The sequence below is a fragment of the Oreochromis niloticus genome, linkage group LG11, assembly GCF_001858045.2.
Source record: "Oreochromis niloticus isolate F11D_XX linkage group LG11, O_niloticus_UMD_NMBU, whole genome shotgun sequence".
In the NCBI taxonomy this organism is placed as follows: Eukaryota; Metazoa; Chordata; class Actinopteri; order Cichliformes; family Cichlidae; genus Oreochromis; species Oreochromis niloticus.
In genome coordinates, this window is record NC_031976.2 from 36,258,543 (window position 1) to 36,272,792 (window position 14,250).

The 14,250-nt window shown below is 40.8% G+C and overlaps 1 protein-coding gene across 6 annotated transcripts in view; it reads right to left on the reverse strand.

Moving 5' to 3' along the window:
- Positions 1-14,250, reverse strand: part of gabbr1a (gamma-aminobutyric acid (GABA) B receptor, 1a) — a 128,022-nt gene that overhangs the window by 25,866 nt on the left and 87,906 nt on the right. For all 6 annotated transcript variants that reach the window (XM_005456072.4, XM_003451260.5, XM_005456070.4 and 3 more), the window contains one exon: positions 5,619-5,769. In XM_005456072.4, coding sequence (XP_005456129.1) covers positions 5,619-5,769 — 151 coding nt within the window. The remainder of the gene's footprint in view (positions 1-5,618; positions 5,770-14,250) is intronic.

The following is a 14,250-nucleotide window of genomic DNA, read 5'->3' on the forward strand; positions in this document are numbered from 1 at the left end:
AGAATTCCTATGGAAGCAGTACATGTGTACTTTGTAGTGCATCTGAGGCTGGATTTACCTCATTTTAAGACCTGACTTTTATTATGGCCTGGTATGAAAAACTTTCTTTTCACCATTTCTGCATTTGTTGGTTTCCCAGTTATACAACATACATGGCATCCAGTACTCAATATAAAAGAGTGGAACCTAACAGAGTAGGATAAAACTGGTGGGGGTCCCCCCAGAATTCGACCCCCACCAGTTTGCATACCGCGCAAACAGATCCACAGAAGACGCCATCGCCACAGCAGCAGAGCTACGTCCGAATGCTCTTTGTGGACTACAGCTCAGCCTTTAATACAATCATCCCGGACATCCTCATCACCAAACTGGTCACTCTTGGCCTCCCTCTTCTCACATGTGCCTGGACAAAGGTCTTTCTCATAAACCGGCCCCAGACTGTGAGGCTCCGCCCTCATCTCTCCTCCACTCGCACACTGAGCACCGGCTCCCCACAGGGCTGTGTGCTGAGCCCCCTCCTGTATTCTCTCTACACCCACGACTGCAGTCCGACCTACAACAACAATCTCATCATCAAGTTTGCTGATGACACCACGGCAGTCGGACTCATCTCAAAGGGAGACGAGGCAGACTACAGAGAGGAAGTCCTGAAGCTGGCAGCATGGTGTTCAGAAAACAACCTGGCACTGAACACTAAGAAAACCAAAGAGCTCATTGTTGACTTCAGGAGACACAACACCGACTTGGCCCCCCTCTACATCAACGGGGAGTGTGTGGAGAGGGTCCACACCTTCCGGTTCCTTGGTGTCCTCATCTCTGCTGACATCTCCTGGACAGACAACATCTCAGCGGTCGTCAAGAAGGCCCAACAGTGGCTGCACTTCCTGAGAGTCCTCAGGAAGTACAAGCTCGTTCATTGAGAGCCTGCTAACCTACTGCATCACGGTATGGTACGGCAGCTGCACCAAGGCGGATAGAGTGAGGCTTCAGAGTGTGGTCAAGACAGCACAAAAGATCATCGGCTGCCCTCTCCCCTCCCTGATGGACATTTATTCCTCCCGCTGCCTCAGCAGAGCAGCAAACATTATCAAGGACAGCTCCCACCCTGGCTTCAACATGTTCAGCCTGCTTCCCTCAGGGAAGCGCTACAGGTGCATCAGCACAAAACCCACAGACTCAAAAACAGTTTCTTCCCCAAAGCCAAAACCACCCTGAACTCACACATGCACTGATAGCACAGCCCCCCCCGACACACATTTTTTTTCCTTCCCACTTCCTTTATTAACCACCACTGTGCAATACCAAATTCTATGTGCAATAACCCAACTGTATATACACAACACTATTTATTACATATTACTTTTCTTTAGAACCGGCTTGTATATTTGTACATTATATATATATATATATTTTTTTTTCCCTCTGTTAATACTGTCCATATGTATATAGTGCTGCAGAACTGTGCCCCCCCCAGCATGTTTGCACTGAGTAGGAGATGCTCTGTATCTCATTGTACAACCGTATAGTGACAATAAAGGCATTCTATTCTATTCTATTCTATTCTATTCTATTCTATTCTATTCTATTCTAGCACACACACTGCATGCAAGCATAAGCTGCACTAATAACAATAGTTTTCTGGAAGCTGCACAGTATCTTTAAGCTCTTCATGGTCTACGTCCTGCTTTGAAAAATCAGATGAAAGTTTTGCCTCTGCACTGCTGCTGCAGCAGTCATATTTAAAAACTACAGTGAGTGTGAGAGAAGAGACAGGAGCTAAATGGACAATCAAGAAGAAAAAAAAGGCACAGTGATTTCTCTCTGTTCAAGACAATGTGTTTATTTAAATTCCTCCAGGGACCTTCTCAGCATTATAATGTTCCCAAGAAGAGATTTAGTTTCAATTTAAGAGTTTTTAATATATTCTGCTCAGGCTACCGATCTCCTGCAGCAGAGTGTGCACGTTTGACTGTTTTATCCCATTGACCTGCCCTTGCACATCCCCGGGGGCCGCGCTGCTTATTTACTGCACAGCTCCACACTCATGTAGAGCGCATACAAACATACATTCACATGTACACTCTCTGACTCGCTAACGAATGCTAAAACATCTGAAGTAACCTTTCAGTCTGTTATATACCATTGACGTATGACGTGCTGCGGGGGTTATTCTCTGACATGAAGTGTTGCTTTCTGCTTTTATTATGCACAGTGTTGAACTGCTGCTTTGAATTATGATTGATTGAGGCCAGTGTTGGAAGAAAAACTGTCATTTTTTCCCCTTCTGTGCTCGATTTTTATCTCTGCATGACTGCTCTCACACGATAATAGTATGTGATGTATGTGACACCAGGGAGCATAAATATATAGATCAGAAGCATTAGTGCGCTGCACAGCCTGCTGTCAGTCACCACAATTTGGTTTCTGTATCATGCGCTAATGCAAAATTACGCATTTAATGAGTCAGTATTGACTTTGTTGTTTGCTTAAAAAAAAAAAAGCTTGTGCCAACCAGAACTGGGCCAGAACTAATGAAACAAATATCCACAGTTTCAGGACGCAAATCCCTTACAAGAAATGTTAACCACTAATCAAATATAGGTATTTTTTCCTGTTGCCTGTAGTGCTGTGTTTCCCACTATTGGAGATCGTGTAGAGATGTCTGTCTTCCAATGAATGTAATGGAAATAAATTGTATTTGTCTTGTGGTGCTCAGAGCAAGAAAACACTGAAAATCAGTAGCTACTCTGTCTCTTTCCTGAAAGCAGCATCAGTTCGTTGGACGATGTTTGAAAGGTTCCAGAAAATACAATAATGACTTTACTTCAGGTTAAAACTCAATCTGAGAATACACTTTAATCTGGCTGTATTTCAAAACCAAACATGACAATAGATGGATCTGACTGTGAGACCAAGGATGCAGGAAGCTCACTGGCTTACAGCGAGTGTAGCTCGGCTAATTCTCCTTCCTGACTCTAATAATTACCAAAATGTACTCCGTGTTGATTTTTTATATCCTGAAAGTTGTGATTGAGCGCATAAAGTCATCAGCAAAGTGTTTACTGAGGTCAAAGAGTCAGTGAGCTGAGGGCTGTTCTCTCTCACACACATCGATTCTACTGGAAGCTTTTTTCAGTCAGGGTAGAATGCATTAAAAAGAATGAAGGTTTAAGGCGCTTCAGTTTTAAGACCTGTGTCCTTTAAACTATCTTAAACTATCTCTTGGCCCAAGCTCTGAATGCTTTGCACCTTTATTTGGAGCAACAGAAATAAAGCATGGCAAATATTACATCCATGTTTATAAGATGGCCTGTTTGACCTTTGAAAAATGGTTCTGTTTGTTTTTCTCGTAACAAATATTGCTTGAAGCCAGTACAGAGTGTTTCAGGAATGAAGATGTTAACTATACATCTAAGTGCCTCCACAGGATTCTCATGGCTGATCACATAAAGTCCATTTTGACTGCTCAGATTAAAGATGCACATCTAATTGGTCTGAATCAGAAAACAAAAGAGTCCATGTGATCTGTGCTGTTCACACCACTCTGTATTTGGGAAGGCTGGACTAGTGTAATTCCTTATTATCCAGCAGTCCTAGAAGCTGAATTGAAAGCGAAATTATGTCTCGTGTATTAGCTTCTCTTCTATTGGCTCACTGTTAAATTGAAATTATTTCATAGTACCATTTTATCCTAATAGTGCACTTTGCTCTCAGACTGCAGGCCTACTTGTGTTCTTAGAGTTCCCCAAATTAGAATGGGAGGCAGAGCCTTCAGCTTCCAGGTCCCTCTCCTGTGCAACCGGCTCCCAGTTCAGGTTCAGGAGACAGAAACCCTCTGCTTTTAAGATCAGGCTTCAAAATGTCCTTTTTAAAAAAACAAAACAAAAAAAAAGCTTATAGTTGGGGGTGGATCAGGTGACCTTGAACCATCCTTTAGTCATGCCGCTAGATGAATGCGCTTCTGGGGGACTTCCCATGATGCACTGAGCACTTCACTCCCCAGGTGTTTATATGGCATTATTGCAGCTCATGTTTGTTGTTTGCGGTTTTTGTACACTCTAAAATTCAGCTCAGTGAAAAAACCCCAGATCTGAGTCACTTTTTCCTGCTCTATAAATGCAGCTGAAGAGCAAACATCTGTTTCTCCGTTTGCGAACCAAATTAACTGAACTACAGGTGTGAAATCACCTGGAAGGTCAAACATTTTCTGAACTTTATTGTAGCTGCACCTGAGACATCGAAAGGTCAGACGTGTCGGATTCAGTTCGTTGGATTTCTCGTCTAGGACTGTGATTGCTTTTGACTTTTTTGTTGTTTTAAGGTGGATTGATTTTGTAGTTTTGTCTACTAACAAGGCAGCTGGTGCAAACCTGTTTTGTGAAAACATCTTACTGAATGCATTTGATTTGATCTGACTCATACTGTTTTGGCTGCTGAAAGGAGCCCGTGGTGAAATTGTGTTTGAAATATAATCAAAGGTGGAGGAGGGCCTGATTGGCACACTCGAGCCAGCCAGAGATCCTCAAAAGAACAAACCTCTCCAGCTTTCCAAAGAAAATAAATAAGTAAATCTCCTGATAAGCTCGTGAACTTGTGAGACTGTAAATCACTTTGACCCGGGTCAAACATAAAAATACTATGTTAAAGAGACCTCAGAGATATCCTCCACTGGCTTCACAGACATGTATTAAGCTCATAAATCCTAGTTCAAAAGGCATTTTTTTTTAACTGAATGTATTTGCATTTGCTCTAGAGCCATGTTTAAGCTGTGACAATGAAACCAGCAGCAAGATTGCAAAAATAACCATGCCCAAACCACTAACTTTGCAAACTCGAGACACAGCATGCCATTGATTTACATTAACCTCAAAGGAGAAGAAGATCTCTGAGAATTATTTTGAGCTCTGTTTTAAATCCAACAAAAACTCAAAGTCACGCTTGGAGTGCAAACACAGTGATGAGGTCTCCGTGAGCAGCAGGAGGTTGTTACAAGATCTGATTTCCACTGACTTCACAGATTTTTATCCAAACAGATGACTTTTGTGTAACAAAGCTGTCTCTTGAATCTTTGAGACACGACTCTGTCGGTCCTCATTAGTTTTGGCTGTTTGACCATTTCATCTGTAACTCCATCTTAAAAGGAAGATTTTCCTTGCGTGACTTAACCACAGCTAATTTCAAGACTCAAAGACTGTGGCATTAACAGCCTTTAAAATCTAAAAGCAATTAATTAAGTAAAGCAAGAAAACAAAATAATTACTACACTTGAAAAGCTGACACTATAACATTTTGGATTTATTTAAAAATCTGCACTAATTAAGTCTCAAAATTGTGGGAGCATAATTTTTCTGTTTTAGAGTAAAAAATACAATTATTTAAAAATGTCTGGTGTGCTCACAAAGGCACTCATTTATATTCAAACACACTTTCACTGACACACACTTGAATCCAAAGTAAACAAGTAAAAGGCTTGTGCAGGAGAAGCAGCTTATACAATGACCTCTCCAAAAAAACTCAAGGCAAGATAAACAGAACGACAGTGAATGCAAAATAATAAGCGAAGACTACGAGAGGAGAATATTTCAGGCTACGGGGATGTCGAGTGTTTGAGGACTCACCGGACGTTCCCGTTATAGATGTTGAAGGTTAGACAGACGATGCCGAGCAGGATGCCGAGGCCGGCGAAGACGGACACGGCTGCAAACAGCTTTTGAGACAGGTACCTGTATTCGTCAATCACCACTGTCCGATCGGCTGGAGGCCCAGCACCTGAACGGAGAGAAAGAAGAGAAATAAGGGGAGGGAAGATGCTTCTACTGCTCGGATACTCCCAACATCCCATTAATGAGACTATAACCTTTAAAGACCTCCTTTACTCACAGCTTTAAATAATTAGCCTTGGCAACCGGGTGAGGACCGCACAGGGTTGTATTGTCATCCAGAGCACTTTAAGGATGATAATTTAATGTTCTTTATATGTTAGACGTAACTCTTTAAAACAGTTCATAAATATATATCTTAATACTTCTTTTAATACTTTTCACAGGCAGTTACATCCCAAAAAGCATTGATGGGAAAAACTTTAACCTCATAGAGACAAAAAAGTGATTGCTTATTTATTGTATAACTACTGTAAAGATTTGTAGTTTGGTGTATTTACATGCTTGACTTCAAAGTAAAACACTCTTACCCGAAAAGTGAGTCATGTCACAAGAAACTTGCCTGTTTCCATAGCTACCCCGTCATAACAACTGTTTTTACAAAAAAGTCATCTGGAGTTTTTATATGTTAACTACAGGTGTGGCTGCTTTGACTGACAGGTTGCCATCTGCTCGACCTCACTTCTGTCAGTCTCACTTCCTGAACAGGACCGCTCCATTTTTCTGGTGTTGGTTGCCTTTTGGTGCATTTTTATTTGAATTATCACCTGCTAACTGACTGTCCACAAACTTTGGATAGTAAACTGCTAGTGTTGGCCCTTAGCCCCGCTCTCACCTCCCTTAATTATACTAAGAGACTTCTTAAAACGTCTTTAGTCCAGTTTGGTGAATCTGCGACTGCACTAATTAGCAGGTATCTGTGTGCCAAATCTGCTGGTAGCCAAAACACCAATGTTGAAACGTCAAAATATGGAGTTCAGACGTGTCCATTTTTTATATACAGTCTATAGCAAACAGTAGTATTTAAGGCAGAAAGGCTGTGTTTGAACTGACTCACATTACTGAACTAAAGCTCAGGAATCACCAAGTGCATAATGTGTCGTTTGATGACAAATCGGGAGTAAAATTAGACTTTAAGTGGGATCATGTTTGTTTCTGGTGTTTTCAGAGGCTTTACTTACAATTAGGAAAGATACTGTCTGTTATATTTAAACTGAATGTACAGATACAGGAACGACACTCAATTGTATTCAGGGATACCGAGTATGATTTGTTTTATAAATCAAAAATATTTCAGTTCAATTAGACTGGATTATTCTGCCTTCGTTTTCTGTAACAGTCTGTAATAAATTAGTGAGCTGAAAGGAAACTATGTTTGAGTTTGATTATTTTTGCTGGTTCCAGCTTCTTAAATGTGATGATTAGACATGTTTAGATGAAAGAGCCTTCTCTCATAATTTTGTGTCATTTTAAAGATTAAACAATGAGTCCATTAATCATGAAAACACTCATTTGTTTAATTGGCTGGGAAATAACCGCTCATTGCTATTCCACTGCCCTTCCTGCTTTTATTCTTTGAACATGACCAGTCAGTGCCGGTGATGATTGCACAGTTCATTTCAATTTTAGATGCCTGACCAAAAGAGACTTATTGTTTTGTGTGTGCCTCGGAGCAAATGTCCTGGTTAAAAGCAAATCCACGGTTCCTTATATTTGCAACGGAGGCCAAGACAATGGCACCCAAAGCAGCGGTTCTACACATCCTCACTAAAAATGAATGAATGTCTCTATACACGACTGCACAAACTGCTCGAGCAGCATTAAGAATCTAATAATTAAAGTACCATTTACTGTTGTTAGAAGCCATAACTCCTGATAACTTTTCATAATGACTGAGGCACTGAAGCTTCTCAGGCTGATTCGATGCATTTTTTAAAGACAATTTCTATTGCCTTTTTATCTTTATTACATAGATTCAGTAGTTACAGAAAAGGGTGAAAGAGAGCAGGAGAAGAACTGTGATTCAACATTCAGTGTTAAAGGATTTGTTCCTGTGTCTACAACTGCATTTAGGTCAGTGGTTCTCAACCTTGGAGGTACCGAACCCCACCAGTTTCATATGCGCTTTCACTGAACCCCTCTTTAGTGAAAAATAAAATATGATTTTTTTTCAAATTCAAGACATAGATATGTTTTTTACTGGTGCACAAAATGAGCCGTGCATGTCACGGCGGAGGCTCTGCCGAACCCCTGAGACCGACTCACCGAACCCCGAGGGTTCGATCGAACCCAGGTTAAGAACCACTGATTTAGGTACACGAGTGCTTAAACACAAAATTACATTCAATAATGCAGCAGTATCTAAACTGAAGTATCATCTCTCTCTTCATGCTCACTCGCTCTCACAAACTGCTCCTTTGTACTCTCTCTCTCTCTCTCGCTCGTTCTCTTATTTAAAGGAGAAACAGGTGAAATGTTTAAACATGAATAACATGAATCCTGATGGGCATTTAAATAAAGTCAGAAAACCGTACCTAAATTAGGATAAAGCAGTTAAAATTGAAACTGGTGAAAGTTTGTCCAAATACGATGTACCAAGTCAGAATTCTGAAAACCTGGCAGCACTTCATTCTTCCACAGCAGCAAAGGTGCACAGACGAGACTGATGATTCTGGTTGGAATAGTGACAACAGGTTCAACAACAGGTAAAAAATACCATGATAAGACTGCTTAAAGCTTTTAATAATATTTTTCTTTTTTTAAATGATACATTATAAATTAGAACCTCCACACAAAGAGCAGCATGGCGGCACGATGTTTAGCCGTGCTGAAGCAAGAAGGTTCTTGGTTTAAATCCATCGTCTGGCCGAGGCCTTTCTGTGTGCAGTTAGCATGTTCTCGCTGCCTGACTTCCTCTCACAGTCCGACGTCATGCAGTTAGTGGCGTTAGGTTAATTGGTGCTTTTAAACTCCCCAGAGGTATGAATGTGCATGATTTTATTAAATTACACTGTCAGTGTGACGTAGCGAGATGGTGTGGTTATAACTGATACTTTGAAAACATTTTCCTCCAACACACCTGTCATTTATTCAGGTGTGCAGAGTATTTTTGAACTAGTTGAATAATATTTTGAGCTAAATGCATTTTTCTAGATCAGACCATGAAAACAGATCATTCCACCTGGAAGAAAATCATGGTGGCCACAATCTCAATATCTGTCCATCACTGAAAAACCCTGAGAAAAAAACCCCTAAAACATGCTGCCTTTTCTTGATCCACGACAATTTTGGAAAAAAGACTCTCAGTCTCAAGCACGTCACTTGGTGCTGAGAGAAAAGTTCTTTCATTGTTCAGGTAGTCATGACTTGACATGCCATGTAATCCTATGTGCTGCTGGTGAAAGGAGACCTGTGTGAATTCATGCAACAACCTCTAGGGCTAAAAAAGTGAAACCAATGTGGAAGTGCCAAAAACTGCAGTTCCTCTAATGGCCATTTGGCAGTGGCCCAAAATACAAGTCAGTCCCCATAGACAAGCATGTTAAAATGCCCAACTTTGCAGTATTGAAAAGCACATACAGTTCTGGGGTCTGTGGATAGATTCCAGTTTTTAAATGATTCATCCATATGGATACTGAGAGGTCAGTGCACCGGACCTATCAGACAAATTTCAACAGAAAATGTTGTGAAAACGTTATCTTATCACATTTTCATTGTGCAATTGTCATGGCCAAAATCTTTCATAGTCTCAGTCAGAAACCATGGTTAACTTTCTAACATGCAGCACACCGTTTAAATCGATTATCATGATTAAGAGCACAGAACGGCACTGACTTCATTAGACCAGCAACAAACACCTGTGAGTAATGGTGGAGGGCACAGAGGAGCTAGCATTTGCTCAGAAAACAGAGGAGAGGAGAGGAGCGGGAGCCAGAGACGACAACAGAATGTCAATTAAATTCAAAATAATTCCTTGACGATCTTCACCAGTGTTTCGCTCCACCCAGTAACCACAGCTTCACTGCACCTGTGTGAGTGACTCAGTGTGACTTAGCGGGATTGAAGTGGAAAGTATGTCAGAGAAGTTGCCGCAACAGCAAGAAAAATGCTGCTAGCAGCGGTCGCCTTACTTAGTCATCCATAAAAAGGGGGAATGTGGGTGCAGTGAAGTAGTTACTGAAGGAGAAGAGAGCCACGATAAACAGCAAAGTGAGTTAGTGACCCAGCTCTGGTCTAACTCTACATCAAATTATTTGAGAAACAATATAAAATACAGTGAGATGCAGACCATCTAGGAAGTTTGTGTTCCAGTTGTGGTTGGTTAATTTCTTGTAGTTTCTAGCTGTGCATGTCTGCGCGTTACATACGTAGAGCTAACCAAGCTCACTGTTGTTAGCTGATAGCTAGCACTCCATCTGGACTCAAAAAGTTCATCAAGTGCTACAGTGTGAAGTCCACCAACCAATGGGTTGACATCATTATGTCGACATCCATCGTGTAACTAAAGTCTAAAGTGAAACTTGTGGCAGAAAAAAAAAAAAACATGTCCAGGTTCAAATTCAGAAAGAAATCCAGCCATTATTTAAAAAATGACAGAAAGCCCAGCAGCACTGTCCTCAGTCAGGAGATTGATACCTCAAGAGGCTATTACGCTCCCCCTCCCTGTAAGAGTGTGAATAGGTGTGGTTACAGGTTATATGTTCTTAGGGTAGTGGTGATAATGGATCTTTCAAGGAGACAGTTTAGAAAATAGAGCACTACATTTTTGTGCTCAGTCTGAGCTTTTACTGCCAGTGGAGCAGACACTGCTACGTGATAGCGTCTCATTCTCGTCTGTACTCACCAGATTTTTCATGTAAATTTCTGCCCTTTAAGCATTTTGTGATTTAGCTCTACTTCAAGATGTAAAAGTTAATGGTGTTTTAAAAAGAAAAACTGATATAAAAATTTGATAGACAGTATTTATCCTAAAATAAAGAGGGGATAACCGAGCTTCTAAGAAATAATCACTCTAGATGTTGAAAATGTCGAACCGCTGGAAAAGTGTGTCATTTTTATTTATTTCTTTTTATCCCTGGAGGAAGGACGCGTCGGCTCTTGCTCTACTTTTTTCCACCTACAGCTCTATTCAGTTTTATTTATATGATACCAGTAGACGGTGATGCTTCTCTCTTTAGTATCTATTTTTTGGGGTTAATGGTCACACAGTGTCATATTCTGTCATCCCAGTTAACACAGTTTTTCCAATAATGGGTTTCAATAGGAAGTATATTTGTGTCAGAAGCATGTATTTTGTCTAGAGAAAGTGGGTGTGGGTCAGCAAAGCTTTCAAAGACAACAACTGTATTTAAATCCAAACCAGCATCTTTTCCTGCACCGGTGTTAATGGCTAAAGTTAGCCAAGCAATCAATAACCTATGACAACATGAAGGAACAGGAGAAAGTGAAATTCTTCACTCCAATCCCTCCAGCCCCTCTAATCTAAATCCAATCCAGAACATATTGATTTTGCATATATGGACACAAATCAGAAGATAAAGAGCAGACAGATGAAAGTTTGTGCTCAGATACATGAAATTATGTTTGACAAATCATGTTGAGGAAGAAAAATAAAAAAGACTGATTATTTCACAAACTGCCTTCAGACCAAGTACCAAAAGAATACTTACCGACTGGTGACGCTGTCATCAATGAGCTGCCTTCTAATTTATATATGCATATGTGACCACACATCAACCTCAAAGCAATGAAATAAATCAAAGAATCTGTTTTGTTAGAATTTTACCTTCAAGATATAAAAATCATAAATGTGCAAAAGGGGCTACAGGGCCACTGCATAATGTTAGCTTATAACCAGCTGTTGGTGTTGTTCAGCCAGATTTTGTCAGCTGTCCAGCGATGGGGGGTCGCAAGAATATTGGGAATAAATAAGTGTGTTTTTCCACGTTAGGAACCTGACTTTCCTTTTGAGGTTTCAGTTGAGGAGGAACAGGATGACGTGACATGAAGAGTAAAAAACACAGGTGTAATACTTCATATGTTGAGTCTGAAGAATGCACTCCTATTTACTTTTAATGGATTAATTATGAGTTTATGAGAACGCATCAGTTTGCTGGAAGACAATTATACACTAATCTATGTATATTTATGAGTAGAATATCTGTTTTTTACTCTATTAAATAACCCCCCCAAATTACTGACTGCACATTTAAAGTTAAATGACTGTTTTCTGACCCTTTCATTAACCTCCTAAAACCTGCAGCGCGACACTCATTCACACCCACTTCAACACAAGAAAGCAGACTTCTCTTTTCTTTCTCGATCCAGCGATATCTGCCACGTGCAGCCAACTGAAACACACTGACTGTTTGAAAACGTGCCTTGGTATCCTAATTTAATCAAAGTCTCTCTCCTCCTTATGACAGTGATTTCTGCCCTTTGGAACAACTAGTAACACTTTTAATTTCTGACACGGTTGAACAGCATGCCGTGGAACACACAGCCACGAACCAATGATTTGTGCTTGAATGTGTGTTTCAGTAATTACCATACTGTAAAGTAATGTACTGAGCAAGAAGACAACTTTGTTAATTAAGAGTTGGAGCTTTAGGGTTTTATCGAGTGGACCAACGACCAAATTATTCATGCTTGTGTAGCTTTAAACCAGAAGAATTCCTCTGTGAGGGGAGTTCAAAGAGGGGCAGATGGACAGGGAGCCTCGTTTTACACTCAACAGCCTCTGACTATCTGTCTGCCTAAATCCGAGACTGCCTGCAGATCTGTGTGTGTGTGTGTGTGTGTGTGTGTGTGTGTAGGTGTGTGTGTGTGAGTGTGCATGTGTGAGGATGCATATGCGAATTTAAGTCTAATTATTCACATGCATGCAGATCGATAGAGTAAGTATGAGAGAATATAGTGAAGAGGGTGCGTACGAGTGCCAGGGTGCATTTAGGCATGCACAGAGAGGAAAAACAGAGGGAGACAGTGTGTGTGTTCATGTCAGAGGGGAAACAGAAAGGGCGAGTGTCAGCGCTGCATGAAGCTGATGTGTCAGATGTCAGAGGGAAGTGTCAGAGTGTCGTCCCCTTGGGGGTCGCAGAGTGTCAGAGAGCCAATCATGCTGTGTTTAGATGCTTGTCACTGCAGTCACATAGCCAGCTTGTGTCTGGTGACATCTGACTGAAGAATGACAATATAAGACAGTGTGCCAAGTTAAACTGAAGAGGTAAGGCAGGAAAACCAGAGGAAATAAAGGGTTTTATTTTTTTAAGTAATTGTCAGCAGTTAGAAATCAATCTACTCAGTCGTCCATCTTCTCAGGCTCCTCCATGGAGATAATAAGGTGGCCCCAAGCCAGCCCGGACACAATCTTTCACCTTACTTAGACATGCCCGAGTCACCTCTACACTACACCGTGCCAAGGAGGAACTGTAGCAGGATGCTTAAGCCACCGAATCTGGCTCCTTTTGATGGACGAGTGTCTTCACTAAACAAGAGTTGACACAGGCACGCGTCTATAGGAAGCTCATTTACTCAGCTTGTACCTGCTTCTTTTTTTTTCTTTGGTCACTACACAGCTCGTGGCCGTGGGTGAAGGTAGGAGTGTAAATCGATCACAAAATCAAAAGTTTAACGTTCAGGTTCAGCTCTCTCTTTAACACAATTGATCAGTCGGCCCACAGAGATCTGATCTCAATACCAACCCACATAAGCTGATTACATAGCTGATACCCGTCTACACATCCAACAGGCTAATTTCACATAAGGTCTACAGCTGCTGTGAGTCTACAAGCTCCTCTTAATCACCGTCACATCTGATGTTGCTGATGCCTCCTCTGCTCTGCGCTGATGTCTTGCTGCTGCTCTCGCAGACATTTAGTCAAACAGAATTTACAGCAGATGGAAACAAACGTCTTATTTTGACTATAGTGGTCCTGACTGATTTGTACATCAATCAAACTGTGTTTGAGTCAGATGAAAGGATAAGGAGAAACTGACTGCATTGGGGATCTTCATTCAGGATACCTGCAGTCCATCCATATGTGATTACACAAGTTCAGCTAAATCCATGTGTAGACTTCTGATTAAGATCACCATTGGCAGAATTACTCAAATCCAGCAGGACCAACAGTCTATTCATGTGGTAAAGTAAAAACTGGAAATGAATAGAAACACAAACAAAATGCAACACTATTAAATAAGAAATCCCCCCAAAACAGCATGACTCACAGAGCCACAACAGACACATTAAAGGGACATTTAAAATAAACTGGAGCACTGATGCTTCTGTTCATATTTACCCAATATCGGATGATGACCTTTCAAGCCACTCCTAGCAACAGATTTGATGGTGGCGACTAAAATTCTGCACAAAAGCACTGAAAAGCCTAAAGTCTGTTGAAATGGTGCAAGATTTAGTCCTTAACAGATAAACAGTTTAGTAGTTTGAAAGGAAAAAAAATCATCTGTTCTCATAATCAAGCAAAAATGCTAAACATGTACTTTACATCTTAAATGCACAGATTTGCAGTGCAACATGAAACATTTAAGTCAGTAAATAATCTGCAAATAAATTAATCTGCCATCGTTG